A 19,799-nucleotide genomic window follows, 5' to 3' on the forward strand; every position below is an offset into this window, starting at 1 on the left:
ACAGGATGTTTTTTTTTAATGTGTTCTTGTTTTGTCTCTGTACTATACACATTTCCTATGACTGAACATTTCATTTCATTAATATATAACACACAAAACATATTTATAAACAAATATTAATTGTTATGTACATAATGATTTAAGTATTGGTAATTGTATAATATTCACATACCATGTTTGCTGCATGTAATTAAATTATTATAATACTAAAACAGTACAATATCGGTTCCCTTTTAAAATTTAGTCCACAATTTCGAATATGGTCCGGTCCACTTTCTCATCTAGACCATTACTTTCTATAATTCTACGAATATTAAGATTGGTCCACTATTTTATCTCAGCCATTACTTTCTTCAACGCTATGAATAGACAGTTAGGTTCACTATGTCATCTTGGAAATTTCTTTCTATCAATAAAATTTATGAACTAACTATAATTGGCCGCATTACTTCTATACTCCAGAGACGGCATTCTAGTCATAAATGATTGGTGATCTACAGTCAATATGTTGGTATGCTAATTTCTAATAAAGTGCCAAAAATAACTGTTTGCAATAAAAATCGTGAGGAGGAGATAATTCTTTATTAAGGTTGAACTTTCATCGGGTTCACTATTTCAACTGTAATATCCATTCCTGAAATAAAAATAAAATAAATCAAGACTGCACAGATAAAATAAGTTACAGTTGAAATTCTACTTCAAAATTACAAGTTTTGCAGATAAAGCCAGTTTGTTTGGACCAGTAGTAAAAGAAGCTGTAATAATTATCAGCTAATTAAACACGTTTCTGGAAACAAACTGTCTGCTTAATACTTAAGGTTATATACATACACTTATACGGGGCAAAGAAATATGAATAAAACCATAACGAACTTTGAGCACACATTTTGGTTTTAAAGAAGATACGAATTCCAATTGTTCAAATCATATTTACCTAATATTTCATTTTCAATTGATTGAACTTCCTGAGCAGACATAGTTTTAGCCATAATTTCATTAAGTTGATCTGTATAAAGTCTTGCTGGTTTGTTAAGTAGATCAAACCGTTTTAAAAGATCAGTTAATATGTTACACAACTCAACAAAACGTGTATCTCCAAGTTCAAATTCTTTTGAGTGTTGTAGTTCATTCCTTGTCAGTCTTATGCGCTCAATATCATCTCCAACAGCTATGCCTGTAACCTGATCAACTTGCCTCATCCCTCCCCATCCATTAGTTGGCATATGTTTTTTTAGTTTAAAGTGCTCCTGGTACAAGTATGTTATATCACAATCGCTTCTCGGACGTAGATTTGGTTTATCTGGTTTTAGTAGGTCATATGAAGCATCAGCAAGAATATTAAGCACAATTATTCCCATCTTTGTAAAATTAATCTGCTCTTTGGTGAACTGAAAAAAAATATAGAATTGTTACGTAAAGTATGTAAAAGGCCAACATAATCGTGAATAAGGCTACTCTCAGATCTGTTATTAGTGTCTTTTTGTTTTGGGGACCTGTAAGTACCCTGCCACGTCCACTCTGTGTTTTTGTAAGTTGTATTTCTGCTTTGAATCCATCTGATGAGTTAAGCCCTTTGCAAAATATTTTTTATAGTTTGTTATGTTAAAATGTTACACCACTGTCCCATGGTAGGGGGGGGGGGGGGGGAGGGTCGCCACATTCTGGTTGTGCCTGTCTCAAGCCAGTCCTGGAAGGAAGCAATTAAAATAAAGTAAACTTCTTCTAACTATAAATAAATTAAAGAATTTTCTTCAGAAAAAAGTATATGTACATAAGTTTTATAATGAAAACTATCCATTGAGTTATAAAAAACATATGTATTATTTTTTTTTGATTTGAGGTTTCTTATGACTTTAAGTACTAAAATTTGTAAGGGTTCCGCGGAACCCAGTGTCTCGCCTACTTTTGCTGTTAGTCGCAGGCTGAACAAAAATGGGGAACAAATTATTAAAAATTTTCCTCTAGATATTATCTTTTGATTGTAAGAAGCTTATGTCCAAGTTTGGTAAAAATCCAGGATGGTTTATGAATCTAATAAATATTATAAAAACTTGACTGTATGTAATTTTAACTGGAAGAAAAACTAAGTCTTTTTATAAGTAATATACGGAAAAACAGAAAATACATTTTTACAAAATTTCCTTCTAGATACTAGCTGTTGATCATAAACAAGCTTCTGTCCAAGTAAAAATCCAGGATCATAGTTTAAGAAAGTTATTAAAATTTAAAAAAAAATTAACCACAGGGTGAATGTAATGTTAACTGGCAGAAAAAAACTAAGTCCATGTATAAGTAAAATACGGATAAAAAGGATTTTTTTTTTACAAAATTTTTTTTACAAAATTTACTTCTGGATACTATCTTATGATCATAAACAAGCTTATGTCCAAGGTTGGTAGAAATCCAGGATAGTTAATTTTAAAAACTTTAACCACAGAGTGAATATTTGTAGACGCCACCGACGACAACGTCGGAATGTAGGATCGCTATGTCTCGCTTTTGCGACAAAAGTCACAGGCTCGACAAATAAGAAATAATAGGTGAAAAAAGAATTTTGAAAATGATTGATTGATTGATGTTGGTTGCTAACGTCCAGTGGCAAATATTTTATGCATGTTCTGGACGAGAACAAATTCACAGTAACTGCAATTGATGGTTCCTATAATAGAGGCCTTCCGAGATGAAGATTGTGGCAATTTGGACTGCCAATGGAAAATGAGAGTATATTAGATTGGGACAAAAATTTTGCCTTACAACATGCCACCTAATGATTCCTCAGAGTCGAAACAAAGGTTTTTAACGTGCAGAAAGCGTGGCAACCTCTTTTCATGAGGCATCGAATTTAATGTCCCCATTCTGACCGGAATTGGCTGAGTAATTGTACATTCCACATATTGGTATAATGAATATTCTATCAGCAAAAACAAAAACCTCCCACTGAAAATGAAATGGTCCACTAACATGACTAAGGTTATTAAATTTAGTTATGTTTTAACTGAGCAATTTTCGAGTTTTGAAGATTTGTGTAGATGTTTTATCAGATTACTTTTGCTGTTGATAGTTTTTGATCTTTCTAACTTTCTTATTGATAGAATTAGCCAAAAAAAACCACTGATTTTGTGAAAAATCGTCATTTATTGGCAATAACTCCTTCAGTAGACATCCTATGGTTTCAGACATAATATACTTTCGGAACATCTTGTATTGATGATTATTTTGGTCTAATTTTCTTTGTAGTTTTCAAAAAAACAAGAAACAAAACATGACAATTACTCAAAAATAGTCATTTATAGGGTCATTCAATTGACTTGGGTTATAATTGTCATTTGTGAAATTTTGTAGGCTGACCATTGTTGTTGTTTTCATAATCTGGTTATTTGAAATAATTTTGCATAATCTGCATCATGACAGAATATGTGGACCAATATATGATCAAATATTCATCTCATCTGCATAAAAAGTAAAATAACAACAAATGAATACTGAACTCTAAGAAAATTTCAAAACGGAAAGTCCCTTATCAAATAGCAAAATTAAAAGCTCAAACACATCAAACCGTTGAATATGATACAAAATACTCCTCTTATATGATAAATATAGAATAATAGGTAGTTTCGTTTTTGATACTTACTATATCATGTGGAATATCTAGACGAACCCGTTAGGGCGAGTTAAGATATTCCACATGATATAGTCAGTATAAAAAACGGAACTACTTATTATTCTGTTTATCGGTAATTATGACGTCACACAATGTATTGCCTAATATTTTCAGTGATACAGCCAGTACGTTGATACTCCAAAATATTAGGCAGTAAGATCAAAGGGAAAATATACGAATTACCGATAAACACATCAAACAGTTGAATAGGATACAAAATACTCCTCTTAGATGATAACATATCAAAACGTTGAATAGGATACAAAATACTCCTCTTAGATGATAAACACATCAAACCGTTGAATAGGATACAAAATACTCCTCCTAGATGATAAACACATCAAACCGTTGAATAGGATACAAAATACTCCTCTTAGATGATAAACACACCAAACCGTTGAATAGGATACAAAATACTCATCTTAGATGATAAACACATCAAACCGTTGAATAGGATACAAAATACTCCTCTTAGATGATAAAACATCAAACAGTTGAATAGGATACAAAATACTCCTCTTAGATGATAAACACATCAAACCGTTGAATAGGATACAAAATACTCCTCTTAGATGATAAACACATCAAACCGTTGAATAGGATACAAAATACTCCTCTTAGATGATAAACACATCAAACCGTTGAATAGGATACAAAATACTCCTCTTTGATGATAAACACATCAAAGAGTTGAATAGGATACAAAATACTCCTCTTAGATGATAAAACATCAAACAGTTGAATAGGATACACAATACCTCTCTTAGATGATAAACACATCAAACAGATGAATACGATACAAAATACTCCTCTTAGATGATAAACACATCAAACCGTTGAATAGGATACAAAATATTCATCTTAGATGATAAACACATCAAACAGTTGAATTGGATACAAAATACTCCTCTTAGATGACAAACACATCAAACCGTTGAATAGGATACAAAATACTCATCTTAGATGATAAACACATCAAACAGTTGAATAGGATACAAAATACTCATCTTAGATGATAAATACATCAAACAGTTGAATAAACATTGCATCACCCTTTTGGTCATTTATACTTCTTCCCTTAAATTTTGAATAAAAAATGGAACTTTAATACTAATATAATTCTTAGATGATTTGCATATTAGGGAATACATGTATATGAATGGTTGAGAGGGCTTCCGGTAGAGGCTCTTGACGTTATTTATTTTTCGATAGCCGACGTTGACCGAACTACTTTTTGTAACCAATGTATCAAGATGGCGTTGACGTAAAAATATTTATTTTCACTTTGTGTTCATCCTTGAATTAAAAAACAAACACAAAAACATTCATTAGCGTTTTTACAAATATAAAATTCATCTTTTACAATTATATCGAAATAATAAAACAATTCTTCAATAGTATTGTTAAATGACAGTATATATACAAAGAAATGCTACTGCATATTTGTTCATATACAATTTTTGATATTTCCCTATTTTAATTGTTTTTTGGTCACTGATTCTGTAGCAATTTTGGATCCTCTAAATTTAGATTGAATTATAATAAGATATTTTTGCAGTTTACTTTCCATCAGATAGCTAATTTTATTGAGTACTTTTTATTTGGCGTTAACCAAAAAATATATTTATGCGCCAGGCCAATTCAATGACACAAATATACAATTTACGTGTGATAGAGGTTAAGAGTGTGGAAATTAAATTCCTCATCTCAAATTTTAAAGAACTATAAGGATTAAACACATTTTTATAGGAATTTATTGGTGTATAAACTGGACCAAGTCACTCACAAACGTATCATAAAAGACTTTCGGGGGTGAAGAAAATAATGTATACACTGTTGGGGCCTTTTATAGCTGACTATATGTTATGGATTTTTCTCATTGCTGAAGGCCGTATGGTTGCCTATAATAATTGGGTACACCCACTTCATTTCAGGTAGCTAGGCTGTCAAAATGTTCGACAATAGATTTTTCCATAAATTCTATAAAAGTGTCATTTCAAATTTCAAGTAGTTTCAGGAGAAGATTTTATAAAAAGTTATAGACACAAAAAAAAATGTAAAAAAATGTGTTTCAAGGGTAATGACTCCTTAAGGGGTCAATTGACAATTTGATCATGCAGACTTCTTTGTAGATCTTACTAAGCTGAATATTTTTCTTATTTACACTTTCTTTCTATCTACTATAATTTTAAAGATAAAAACCAATAAACTGCTTCCCCAAGCGCAGCCGGATATGACCACAGAGGTCCAACCCTGAACAGTTGGGGCAAAAATGGACACAATATTCAAGCTTGATACAGGTCTGAATTTGGATTGTAATTAAATAGTATACACATTATAGGTTTCTGACACAGAATAAATGTTGTCAAAGAACTTGAAATTGGTTGTATGATTTGAATTTATATTCAATTGAAGATTTCTTGCTGTTGCACAATACACTGTGCTGTTGCACAATACTTAGTAAATCTGTTTTCAGACTATATATAAAGGATTAGCAAAATAAGTTACCTCCATTTTTTTCTTTGGAAATTGACAATTTTTTAAATCTTGAGGAAAAAAAGATTGACCCCTTCAAAATTTGTTTGCCCCTCCTCTTCCCAAAAAAATTAATTTGAAGAAATTTTCTATTTGTAAAATGTGGTAAAATTAAGAGACATCCATACACTTAAACACAAGTTATTGTCTGAAAACTAGAAAAATGCTGTTTTAGACCCTTTTTTGCCCCTAACGCCTAAACGGTTTGGGCAATTACTCCCAAAATGAATCCCAACCTTCTACTTGCGGTATTGCACCTTGTGGTACAATTTCAGAGCAATCAAAATACTTATGCACAATTTATTGTCCTGAAACTAGAAAAATGCTTGTTTTGGCCCCTTTTTGCTAAACCGTTGGGACCATCACCCCCAAAAACAGTTCCAACCTTCCTTTTGTGGTATTGAACCTTTTGGTTAAATTTCATAGAGATCCATACATTTAAAACTAAAATTCTTGTCCGGACACCAAATGTCTTTGGACGCAGACGACGTGATACCAATATACGACTGCAATTTTTTTTGTGGTCGTAAACAAAACTGTACAATTTCCAAAAAATAAATTACTTCTGACAGTAACCCAATAATTGGTTCTCCAATTGGCCTGAAAATTTCATAGTAGATAGAATTTTACCTATTTATCCCTTTAACTACCTTTCAAGTTTGCTCCAACTTCTTTTAGTTTTTGAGATATAAGTCAAAAACTGCATTTGACCCCCATGTTCTAATTTTAGCAAAAGCGGCCATGTTTGTTGATAGATTAAAACTTGAGACACAATTTATAAACTGAAATACCCTAAGGAACATTCAGTTAAAGTTTGAAGGTATTTTGCCCAGCAGTTTCAGGGAATAAGATTCTTGAAATAGTTTACGACGATGACGGACGCCAAGTGATGGCATAACTCGTATGGCACTACACTAGGTAAACTCGTATAGCATTACATTATGAACAGTCTCTATGCATTACACTAGGTACATTCTAATAAAATTACACTAGGTACATTTTTTTTAGAATCATACTGGATGGATACATTCTCATAACATCGCCCTTGGTACATTCTTATAGCATTTCATCAGCACATTTATAGTATATTACACTAGTACATTTATAGCATATCACTATACACAAAGCTTTAGCATTACCCTATACACAATGCTATACCATTACACTATACACAATGCTATATCACTACACTATACACAATGCTATAGCATTACACTATACACATTGCTATAGCATTACACTATACACAATGCTATAGCATTACACTATACACATTGCTATAGCATTACACTATACACAATGCTATAGCATTACACTATACACAATGCTATAGCATTAACACTATACACATTGCTATAGCATTACACTATACACAATGCTATAGCATTACACTATACACAATGCTAAGGCATGACACTGGGAATGATCTGTGCTACGGGAAGTTAAATAAAAACTCCGATCTGTCTTATTTTGTTGAAATTCACATGCGGGTTCTTCATTTGATCTGATACCAGCCATAAAAATTCTCAAGATAATATGCAGATCACAGTTTTTTTTTTGGGGGGAGCCGTGTATGTGGATATTTAACAAATAATGGTACAAGAAACTAGATACCATTGAGATGGAAGCCATCTCTGTGGGGCCCGCTGTGAATAATGTGTGTTAAAAAAATTGTATCTTTACCAAACATGGGGTCGTCAACTGAAACCAAAGTTTTTGACCTTGACCTTTGACCTAGGAAGTTGTACATAAATTATGACACACCCTCTGGTGTTGGTTTATATACATGTCGGGTATAAACTTTGAATTCATAATGGTTCTCAAGATATAGAGCTGACAAGATCTTTACCATATGACATGGTGTTGTCAACTGAAACCAAAGTTTTTGACCTTGACTTTTGACCTAGAAAGTTGACATACATTTTGACACACCCTCTGGTGTTGGTTAATATACATGTCAAGTATAAACTTTGAAATCATAACAGTTCTCAAGATATAGAGTGGACACGATCTTTACAATAGGACATGGGGTTCTCAACTGAAACCAAAATTTTTTACCTTTGACCTAGGAATTTGTACAAACATTATGACACACCCTCTGGTGTTGGTTAATATACATGTCAAGTATAAACTTTGAAATCATAATGGTTCTCTAGATATAAAGTGGACACAATTTGTTACGGATGGACGGACGGACGGACAGACTGATCACTATAGGGCGTCTGCCATTCGGCAGAGCCCTTACTATTTCCCTTATTACTGAAACTCCAGCAAACATTATATCATGCTTTGTCGTGTATTAAAAGAAACGGGAAAGCGATCGAGACAGGAAATTTTTTAAATAAAATTGCAAAATTGTGTCACGTGCACGTGTCTGATCCTCACAAATACAATGGGTTTGTGTGCAATACCTCAAATATATAGCACCCGAAATAGTTAGGATGAAAATATGCAGAAAATTATATTTCCTTTTTTAAATACAAACATGCAGCAAAAATATTCATGAAAAGTAGTCAGTTTATTTCCTTATCAATTGATTATGCTTGAGCATTTGCAATAATCAGGAAAATTGGTTATAAACACTCACCATTTTGTTACGACACTGTACGGTATAATAGCATTAAATAGAGTAAGTTGTGGTGACTTTACAGTAGACCTGTCCCAAATCAGGAGCCTCTGGTCTTTGTTTAAGTCTTGTATGTTCTTTTAATGTTATAGATATAAGAAGATGTGGTATGAGTGCCAATGAGACAACTATTCATTCAAGTCACAATTTGTAAAAGTAAACCATTATAGGTCAAAGTACAGCCCTCAACACGGAGCCTTGGCTCACACCGAACAGCAAGCAAATTTATTTGTTTTGGAGTTAAGTATGACGTCCATTTTCACTGAACTAGTACTAATTTTAATTTAGGGCCAGCTGAAGCCAACCTCCGGGTGCGGGATTTTTTCGCTGTGTTACAGACCCATTGGTGGCCTTCGGCTTTGACATATTCCCCATTTCCATTCTCAATTTTATGAATAACGCCGCCAAATATTTTTTTATTTTTTTCCGCTAAAAATCAAACTTCCACAGAATATAGCTTGAAACTAGCACGGTTGTTAAGGACTTGCTTTGCACCAATGGATTTGTCGTTCATTTTTTTTTTAATCGTATATCGATTTTAAACAAAATCTGTGGAATAACGAATTAGAAAATCTTAATAAAGTAAAACTATCTGCCAATTTTTATGATTTTCCCTTTATATCCTTCATATTTTTGGCGTATCATACTGTTAATGATAACAGCTTGTATCTGAAAAACGAAAACGGTTTCCAATTTTTTTATTTTATTTTCTGATGTATTTTTACAAGCAGAATCCATATGTAAAATTAAAAAAAAATCTGTGGAGTAGTTAATTATGTACACTTCGTCTTAAGGGCAATACCTCCTATAAAAAGTCATCTTAAGACAGTTTTTCATATATGAACAATTGGTAGAGCTTAACATTTCGAACATTTTTGCACTAGTCAGATTTTCTCTATTTATAAAATTTCACTATCAAATTTCACATTTCAAATCAATAGGCTCTCAAGGGCCTGAATCGCTCACCTGTAATTTTTGGCTTAAACCTTTCATCAATGATTCCTTTTGCTTTTCAATATATATTGAGTGGCTTGAAAATGCCATTTAAATGTTCTTTTTATCTGTCATATTTTCTTCAAAAGCAAACAAAAGCATTTTACCCCTATGTTTAGCCATAGTGGCTATGTTTCTTGACGTTCAAGGAAATAAAATACAAAATTTATACTAGATACTCTGACACTCATTCAGCCCCAGTTTGGCTGAAATTGATTCAGCAGTTTCAAAGGAGAAGTTTTTTTAAAATAAGCAAACTAGATGAACAAATTGTGAAAAATTTTCTTTAAAGGGCAATAACTCCTTAAGGGATCAATTGACAGTTTTGGTCACATTAAACTTATTTGTAGATCTTATTTTGCTGAACATTGTTGCTGTTTACAGTTTATCTATCTATAATAATTTTCAAGACAATAACCAAAAACTGCAAAATTTCCTAAAATTACCAACTTAGTGGCAGCAACCCAACAATGGGTTATTAGATTCATCTGAAATTTTCAGGACTGATAGAACTTCACCTAATGAACACTTTTACCCCATTTCAGAGTTGCTTTAAATGCTTTAGTTTTTGAGATATAAGCCAAAAACTGCATCTTACCCCTATGTTCTATTTTAAGCCATGGCGGCCATGTTTTCTGAGGGAAAAAAAAACCACAAACTTTATTCTAGATAACCTAAGATTCATTCAGCTTAAGTTTGGTTTCATTTTGTTCAGCAGTTTCATAGGAGAAGATTTTTTAAAGTTATAAAACATGATAAACAAATTGTGTAAAATTGTCCTTAAAGGGAAATTACTCCTTATGGAGTCAATTAAAAATTGTGGTCATCTAATCTTATTTGTAGATCTTTCTTTGCTGAACATTTTTGCTGTTTACAGTTTATCTTTATCTATAATAATATTCAAGATAATAACCAAATACTGCAAAATTTCCTTAAAATTACCAATTTAGTGGCAGCAGCCAAACATGGGCTGTTTAACTTGTTAGATACATCTGAAAAATTGTAGCCATGGCGGCCATGTTTTTGACGAAACAGAAAATAAAACACAAACTTTATTCTAGATACCCTAAGGATCATTCAGCTTAAGTTTGGTTGGAATTGGTTCAGCAGTTTCAGAGGAGAAGAGGTTTGAAATAGTTTACAACGGACGGACGACGACAACGGACATCGATGGTCGCCAAGCGATGGCAATTCCTTGGAAAGGTGAGCTAAAAATAGACAAAACTTACATTTTCCTCCAATGTTCAATTTTAAGCCATTTCGGCCATCTTGGTTGGCAGGCCAGGTCATCGGACACGTTTTTTAAAACTAGATTATCCCAATGATGATTGTGGCCAAGTTTGGTTATATTTCACCCAGTAGTTTCAGAGGAGAAGATTTTTTTAAGAGTCCACGACAACAGACAATGTACAATGGATACCAAGTGATGAGGAAAGCTCACTTGGCCCTATGGGCCAGGTAAGCTAAAAATTCGTAAGGGTTTTGGGAACCCAGTGTCAGACACATCAAAAATGAGGAAAAACATCAATAACAATTCCCTCTCGATACTGTCTTTTGATTGAAAGAAGCTTCCAAGTTTGTAAAAATCCAAGTCCATTTATAAGTAGAATACGGAAAAAGTGGATTTTGTTTTTAACAAAATTTACTTCTGAATAATATCTTATGATCAGAAACAAGCTTTTGTCCAGGTTTGGTAGAAATCCAGGATCATAGTTTAAGAACATTATAAAAAAGTTAAAAACGTAATTAAACCACAGAGTGAATGTTTCGTTTCTGGCAAAAAACTAAGTCCATTTATAAGTAAAATATGGAAAAGTGGAAATTTATTTTTACAAAATTTTCTTCTTGATACTATCTTATGATCATAAACAAGCTTCTGTCCAAGTTTGGTACAAATCAAGGATAGTTTATGAAAGTTATTAAAATTTTAAAAACTTTAACCACAGAGTGAATGTAATGTTTCCTCGCAGAAAAACTAAGACCATTTTATAAGTAAAATACGGAAAAAATGGAATTTTATTTTTATAACATTTACTTCTGGATACTTTCTTATGATCATAAACAAGCTTCTGTCCAAGTTTGGTAGAAATCTCAAAAACTTTAACCACAGAGTGAATATTTGTTGACGCTGCTACCGCCGATGGAATGTACATACCTGTCAACTTACCCGGAACCTGCGGGTGTGACCCGAGATTTTCACAATTCTTAGAGGTCACCCAGGACACCCGCAGTATGACCAAATAACCCGGGAATTCGAAAGATAATCCGTTTTCACCCGGATTTCTAAGCTTTCAGACTGATTTCGTAAGTGATTTTCTTTTGAAATAACCGGTAAATTCGTTATTCTTCCTGGACAAGAAGTTCAACTACCTGTGTAAACTCAAATCAAGTGACCAATTTCAGTGCATGGCTTCACTTTGGTGTCAAACACACTGTTAAGTAACACCAATTACCTTAGACTTAGGTCGTAAATAATTTGTGTATTTCAAAGTTGTTTTTAAAACAACTTGAGTTACTTCCTTTTTTTGTCATCTCACAATATTCTCCTTAAACTTATGTTTTTTTTGTAAACAGATTTAATCTGAAATGAATTGAATGCAAAAACATATCAGAATAATACTTTTACTTATTTTTCTGCCTTAGAACAATTAAAAATTTTGAAAATTACTTTTTTCATCTATACCTCTTTTAATTGTTTAACTTTATCTTTTTATTTTCGAATATCAACATCTGATATGTTCACATGATAAATCCTGCAGAAATGTAGCAATGGACATGAATCATAAGTTAGAAATATAAAAAAAAAAAATTATGCCAACATAAATTTGATCTATCAATGGCCTTCAAGTGCAATGAAATAACATTTCAAATTTCTTAACCCTGTGGATATGTTTTGGAAACTTTGATGTAAATTATAAGAAAAATGTTCCCTAAACACTGAAATTCAGCTCGAAAAGTTTGTACGCAGTATGACCTGAGATTTTATTCTTCTATGCAGGTCATCACCTGCATTTTCATTGTCATAGGTTGACAGGTATGAATGCAGGATCGCTATGTCTTTTGCGACAAAAGTCTCAAGCTCGACAAAAATGAGATGCTGAGTTAATATAATGGAAACCGACACACATAGCGTCACAATCATAAAATGTGAAGTGTGCAGTATGTTCAACATTGGTCTAGCATCCACATCTAAAACCAACACCTAAGGATCAACAGACAGAGACCTATGAAGTCGTCCACTGATGAGATACTCAAATTCATAAATGACACGGTTGAGTTTTTTTTCTAAATATCTCATTTTGATTTTATCTGTAATTGAAATTTAGCACAGAATAATTGTATACATGTAGCTAATCAGTATTTTTATTTTGTTGTCAACATTGATGCATATAGCTTTTGTTCTATATATAAAGTTTATTATTACAGAAGGAAAAAACCTGGATAGTTCTTCCCTGTATACAGATGCATCATGTTCTGAAGTTTCCATCTGACATATGTCCATTGCTTTTCCTCATTTTTGTCGAGCCTTCGACTTTAGTCGAAAAAGCTAGACTAAGTGATCCTACATTCCGTCGTCGTCAAGTTTTTGAAATTTTAATAACTTTCTTAAACTATACTGGATTTCTACCAAACTTTGACAGAAGCTTGTTTATGATCATAAGATAGTATCCAGAAGTAAATAATGTAATAAGAAAATCCTTTTTATCCATATTTTACTTATAAATGGACTTAGTTTTTCTGCCAGTTAACATTACATTCACCTTGTGGTTAAAGTTTAAAAACATAACTTTCTTAAACTATCCTGGATTTGTACCAAACTTGGACAGAAACTTGTGTATGATCAAATGCTTTCATCTAGAAGGAAATTTTATAAAAAAATATTTCCTGTTTTTCCGTATATTACTTATAAATGGACTTAGTTTTTCTTCCAGTTAACATTACATACAGTCTGCAGTTAAAAGTTTTTAAAACATTTATTAGATTCATAAACCGTCCTCGATTTTTACCAAACTTGGACAGAAGCTTCTTACAATCAAACGATAGTATTTAGAGGAAAATTTTTAATATTTTTTCCCCCATTTATGTTGAACCTGCAACTTGTTTTACAAGCATAACTTTTTTCAAACATTTCAAACGTTTAATTTCATTAACTGTAAATCTATTATATGCAAAAAGCATTATAGTGATATTATATACCTCTCTCAAACTGCATCCACTTGATTGCTCTCTCTTACCAGCTTGGACACGGACACGCACCTGTAATCAACAAATCCTGTTTAGTTATAAAAACAACATAAAATTGGTAACCCTTATGAAATTATTTAATTTTGACAGAAAACTAAGTAATGTGGATGATACTTATTATTTCTATTCATCCTGTTTTTCATGGACAGAGGAGTAAAAATTCATTTACAGGGTTCAACATATTGATAAAGCATGCAACACATAATTTTATCAGCGGTTTGATAAAACAAATAAGTTCGGAAACTCATAGTTACCTTGAGAAAAGTCAGAATGTATATGGTGGCAATAAACAAATGAAGATGATATGAGCTAACTAAATATAAATTCAAGAGATATGGTATGATATCCTATGTAACTATCCACAAGAAACCACATGACTTATATAATACCAATTAAATGTCGCCTTACAACTTTCAATAATGAGCGAAACCAAAACTGCATAGCAAGCTAAAATGTCCTCAACATAACAAGATGCCAAACAATTGAAATGAGAAAACCTGACTGGCCAGATTTAGGTTTGACATGAAAAGCATTTGTATAATGTCACATTATAAGTACCAAAGACAAGAATGACGTTTCAATTTAGGATTTATCTATAACGAAATAATGACTTAATTTGAAGGGGTTCGTGCTCTTGCATTATATCTGTTTTGTATTTTATGTTTTGCCCGAGTAAAACTTGTTCATATGAATAAGACAAAACTTCAGTAACAATACATGTATCTCCAAATTTTTAATCATGATGATAGTTGATATAATAATTTTTGACTAATGCCCAGTGGGAAATATTTCATAGATATTCAGGATAATAACTTCTTAACAAAAACTCTAAAAAAGCGGATCTAGGACTAAAGACGGGGAAATTTATGTCACTAGAAAATGAGAATTTCAATTTGTTAGAAAGGCCGATCAATTAAGCATTGACTTCTTTAACTTTATGGTAACAGACATGATAATGAAACTATCATGAAAATTAACAAATATCATTTATGCTTACAAGTAACATTAATAATACGAGGGATTATACACGGTAAGCCTATATGTTGATTCCTTCATTTTCAGACCGTATCATAACATGAATAGTTAACACTGCAGCTTTGAGAGTTTTTTTTAGATATGAACCTTTGTTCAAATGTACTTAATAAAAAAGAACACTTTCCATTTATAGGACATATTTTTCTTTATGCTTAATTACAGATTTTTTCTAGTTCATTAATTTATCATGATAAATTTTATCACAGCTTTGAATAGATTTTCAAAATTTGGCACAAAGGGTTTTATTATGTGTTGCTTCTATTTTGTTTACCCTTGTGTTTCATTTATCAAGACGTGTAAACTACAGCCAACAATGTGGTGGTGGTGTGTCATTAATACTACACGGATGTTCTAAGAATGACATTTTAAATTCTTCTGCATTCTAACCTGTGCACTCCACAGAGAGTCATATAGTATACAAACATATCATAACCAAATCACAGCTAAGGCCTCTTCTGAACAGTTGAACATGTTGAAGGTCCCTACTATGTATTGGTTACCTAAACTACACATAAAACCAGTAAAATATCATTTCATCTCGCCCTCTAGTAAGTGTTCTACAACTAATCCTAACAGGGAGCTCATGTCAATAGATATAAACAATTCACCACAATTTCTTGCAAGTTATTGAAAGCATTCTTGAGTTATTGTCCGAAAACTGGAAACTCTCCCTTTTTAAATGAATAAAACCCCATAACTCGAAAATGTAAAATCTAAAATTTATAAAAAAACGAAAGGGAGCTCACATCAATAGATATAAACAATTCACCTAAGTTTTAGGCAAATCGGTTAAAGGTTTTTTGACTTAATGTCCGACATGTTGACGACGGACGGACAGACGGACAACGGTATACCATAATACGTCCCGTAAACGGGCGTATAAAAAGTGGAATTAACTATTTTTGGAGTGTAAATAATTCTTTGGATGTTTTAGATAAATTACGTGCTTTTGATTGTCCTTTTGTTCTGTTGACAGTTTTAACTTTTCAACTCTTTACACTACACTTCCACACAATCTTATCAAACAAAAGTTTTCCTATTTTGTTAAATGGTCGTTTAGTAAATCTGAATGCAAATATATTTGCTGCAACTCATTTAAGGCCTTCTTCTCTAATAGGAAAGGTACATATGCTAGATATATTTAATGTTTTATGTGGGGTTCGTGACCTTAGTCTTTAGTTTTTTATGTTGTGTTTTGTGTACTATTGTTTCTCTGTTGGTCTTTTTCTTTTTAAGCAATGGCGTTGTCAGTTTATTTTCGACTTGAGTTTGAATGTCCCTCTGGTATCTTTCGCCTCTCTTTTACTGGAGTTGTGATGACAAGATTAAAGCTGTTAAGTTTCTCCTTGATAATATTTATGTACGTTTTGGCAATAAAGTTTATCGACAGGTTTTAGGTATTCCCATGGGCACCAATTGCACCCCTTTAATAGCAGTCTTGTTCTGGTACTGTTATGAATCAGTAAAGACCCACTTAAATTGCATTTACTTGATAAATTCAACAAAATTTACCGTTATATTGATGATATTTTATTGTTAAATAATCAAGAATTTTCTAAATATACTGCAGAAATTTACCCAAAGGAACTGACTGTAAATATATCAACTACAAACAGTAATAACTGTCCTTTCCTAGATTTAGATATTCCAGTTTTACACAGTGAACTCTACAATAAAATTTAAGACAAAAAGGGACGATTTTCTGTTCCCTATTGTTTAATGTCCTTTTTTGGAAGGTGATGTTCCTTTGTCATCATCTGACGGTGTTTATATATCACAAGTCGTTCGCTATGTCCGTGTTCGTTGTAGCATTTTGGATTTCAATGAATTTAATCTATGTATAATACTGGTAAATTATTAAGTCAGGGATTTCGTTACTGCAAATTACTTAAAACCTTTACTTCATTCTTCTATATATATAAAGATTTGGTTTTGAAGTTTGGTTGTACCTGTAGAAAACTTATTTCAAATGGGATAGTACATCCTCATTTCTAGAGAGATGTTGTTTACCGAGCCCTGACGTTTGAAACGATCCGGGTAAACTTATCGATCCTTTAAATAAAAAAATTTGCTAAAAGGTTACCAATTCAACACTGTAATTAGATCTTTGAATATCCATTTCATCGGTATTAATATTGATTTTGTTTGTGTGTTTTTTTGCTGTGCATGTTCTGATTTTGTGTCATGGAGGGATACGCCATATCTTTTGTTTTTCTATTACATCATTTGGTTATATTTAATATTAGTTATACAAAATTACAAAAATGTCCATGATACTAGCTTATTTTTTAATTTTTTTTTAATTTGTTTTTCAGTAGTCAGGCTTTTACAATCCCTTTACATCATCACCTGACTATGGTATTAAGGGGTTTGATATATATCTATACAACAAAAAATTGACTATATTTTTTTTCTTCTACTGTGAATATATATTATTTAAATATCAACATTATAATAAAAAGTGGAAAGAAACAATCACACACACATACACACACTCTCGCACTTGCATTAACATAACATATATCAACTTGTGTATTGTAAAGAAAAATGTTATCTCTGTAAAGATCTGCTCTTTATGAACTGTAAGTTTCATTTTTTATTTTATATGATTTGAATAAAAAATAATGGTGACTAATCAGTAAAAAATGTAATCTACTGGGGCCCAGAATTTTTGAAAATAAGGTGTGGTACCATTTTTCTTTGCTAGATAATGTTCATTTTCCTGATATTTTCTTATTTTTGCTAATAGCCCTATAATACTTGGTTTCATATTATTTACATTTGTATATATAGTTTTTTGCAATAATAATGATCAAATTCAACAGTAAACTCTCATTTTGAAAACCAAGAAAAATGTGCTTCTTAAATAATGTAAATAAACTCATCATAGATACCAGGACTAAATTTTGTATATACGCCAGACGTGCGTTTCGTCTACAAAAGACTCATCAATGACGCTCGAATCCAAAAAAGTTAAAAAAGCCAAAGTTCACAAAATATCTTTTCAATTTTTGTGAAAAAAGATTTCCATATAAAATTTGTTATTGGACATTCATAGAATAAATGCTTCATGGTTTCATCAGAAACCTTACAAAAAGTACAGAGCTTTGAATCTTTAAGTTTTACTTTAAACAAGAAAGTATTAGTTGCAATTATTCTGTGTAAAAATTTGTATTGAAAAGTTCTTAAATAAGTGTCTTTCAATGTCTTTACATGATTTTCTTAAAATAATATAATAGTCTGACCAATCTGCAATTTCAATACCTAGTAATTCCTCCCATTGTAAGAACTTTTCTGTTGGCAGTTGCACATTTCTGTCAACAAGATCTTTGTATACAAACTTTGCCTTTTTGTTACACAATAATCTTTCCAAAAAATTATCAATACAGTTAAAAGTTACAAAATTTACATGAGCAATGTTTTCTTTAATATGTTCTCTCATATACTTTGGAATGTTAGCAATGAGACCATAATACTTTAAAAAATTGTTTGTTTGAAGTCTTGGTCCTATCTGATCAAAATTACAAAAATCCTTAGTCTCTAAGTTAATAAGGTCAAACAAAGACTGCACTCCCCTTCTCTGCCACTGAATAAAGTACGGAAAATCTACTAGAGGTGCGAAATTTAAAATATCTAATGACAAAATATCTTGAACAGAAATATTGGTAGCAGGCCTTGCTCCAATTGAAAGCTAAAAAATACATCCTTCCAAAAAGGATTGCTAAGATTATCAGAGATTTCTCTGATTTTTTTTTTGGAAAATGCAATACTCTTTCTCCACCATACTGTTCCAGGCTTTTCAATAACAATGATTGCCAACTACCATATAAATTGGATGAAAACTTCTTTATCCAGCCAATCTTGAGGTATATATTAAAATAATGTATATTAATCATATTTAAACCTGCTAGCTTATACATTGTGTACATGTTGTGTGTTTCTAACAGTAGATTGTTACCTATGTGGATGTACTTACGATTTGACTGCTGTTATCTATGCTAGGATTCGATACTGGAACATGTTGGGCCTTTTCAGACATCTGAGACCGCTAAAGAAATTTACAAAATAGTTAGCCCTATTTATTGCCCATCACTCTACTAAAACTTTTAGATCTTTATTGAAATATATAACAATATATACAATGTCATGTAATCTTGTTCATTGTGCAAACTTTGACATCTCATATGAGGAGTTTGATTCAAATGTTTAATGGCTTGATGTGAACCAAAACATATGAATATAAAAAGGTGTGATTTTTATGACTTGAGTTTTTAATATCTGCTTGGTATCTTCCGCCGCTTTTCCTTTTAGCTAAAATATTGACATTCTTTTAAATACATTTGTTTTATTCTAACTAGTATTTAACTGATTTATATTCTATCTTGGTGTTATGTGGTAAATATGTTATGACTTTCATTGAATATTTCAAGATAATAGGCAAACAAAAAATTTCTTGTGAGCACTGTAGAATGAAGATTGCCAAATGTTTTTAGTGTAAACTTAAAATCAACCATTGACTTGTATTTATCAATTGATAACATTTCTCGCATGTCTAAAGGCAATATTTAGAATTTGAGCTATCTTCCTTTGTTTATAATTCTACATTTGTACTTTAGATACATACTCCATGCACTGCTAACATGGCTAATGTCATGCTTATGTATATATACTACTAAAATAACGAGGTCCAATTTGTTAGCCGAC

The 19,799-nt window shown here is 31.8% G+C and overlaps 2 protein-coding genes across 2 annotated transcripts in view; both read right to left on the bottom strand.

Annotated features, from left to right (window-relative positions):
- Window positions 1-532: 532 nt before the first annotated feature.
- LOC134699996 (uncharacterized) lies at window positions 533-1,259 on the bottom strand. Its single transcript, XM_063561397.1, has 2 exons — window positions 935-1,259; window positions 533-634 (listed from the first exon to the last, which is right to left on the bottom strand). The coding sequence occupies exons 1-2, from the start codon at window positions 1,221-1,223 to the stop codon at window positions 585-587; spliced, it is 339 nt and encodes a 112-aa protein (XP_063417467.1). The 5' UTR covers window positions 1,224-1,259; the 3' UTR covers window positions 533-584.
- A 1,567-nt stretch (window positions 1,260-2,826) lies between these two features.
- Window positions 2,827-19,799, bottom strand: part of LOC134699921 (uncharacterized) — a 29,188-nt gene continuing 12,215 nt past the window's right edge. The window contains exons 5-7 of the mRNA XM_063561316.1: window positions 19,072-19,143; window positions 14,013-14,072; window positions 2,827-2,937 (exon numbers count right to left, since the gene is read on the bottom strand). Coding sequence (XP_063417386.1) covers window positions 2,827-2,937; window positions 14,013-14,072; window positions 19,072-19,143 — 243 coding nt within the window. The remainder of the gene's footprint in view (window positions 2,938-14,012; window positions 14,073-19,071; window positions 19,144-19,799) is intronic.

This window comes from Mytilus trossulus, unplaced genomic scaffold (genome assembly GCF_036588685.1).
Source record: "Mytilus trossulus isolate FHL-02 unplaced genomic scaffold, PNRI_Mtr1.1.1.hap1 h1tg000103l__unscaffolded, whole genome shotgun sequence".
NCBI classification, from domain to species: domain Eukaryota; kingdom Metazoa; phylum Mollusca; class Bivalvia; order Mytilida; family Mytilidae; genus Mytilus; species Mytilus trossulus.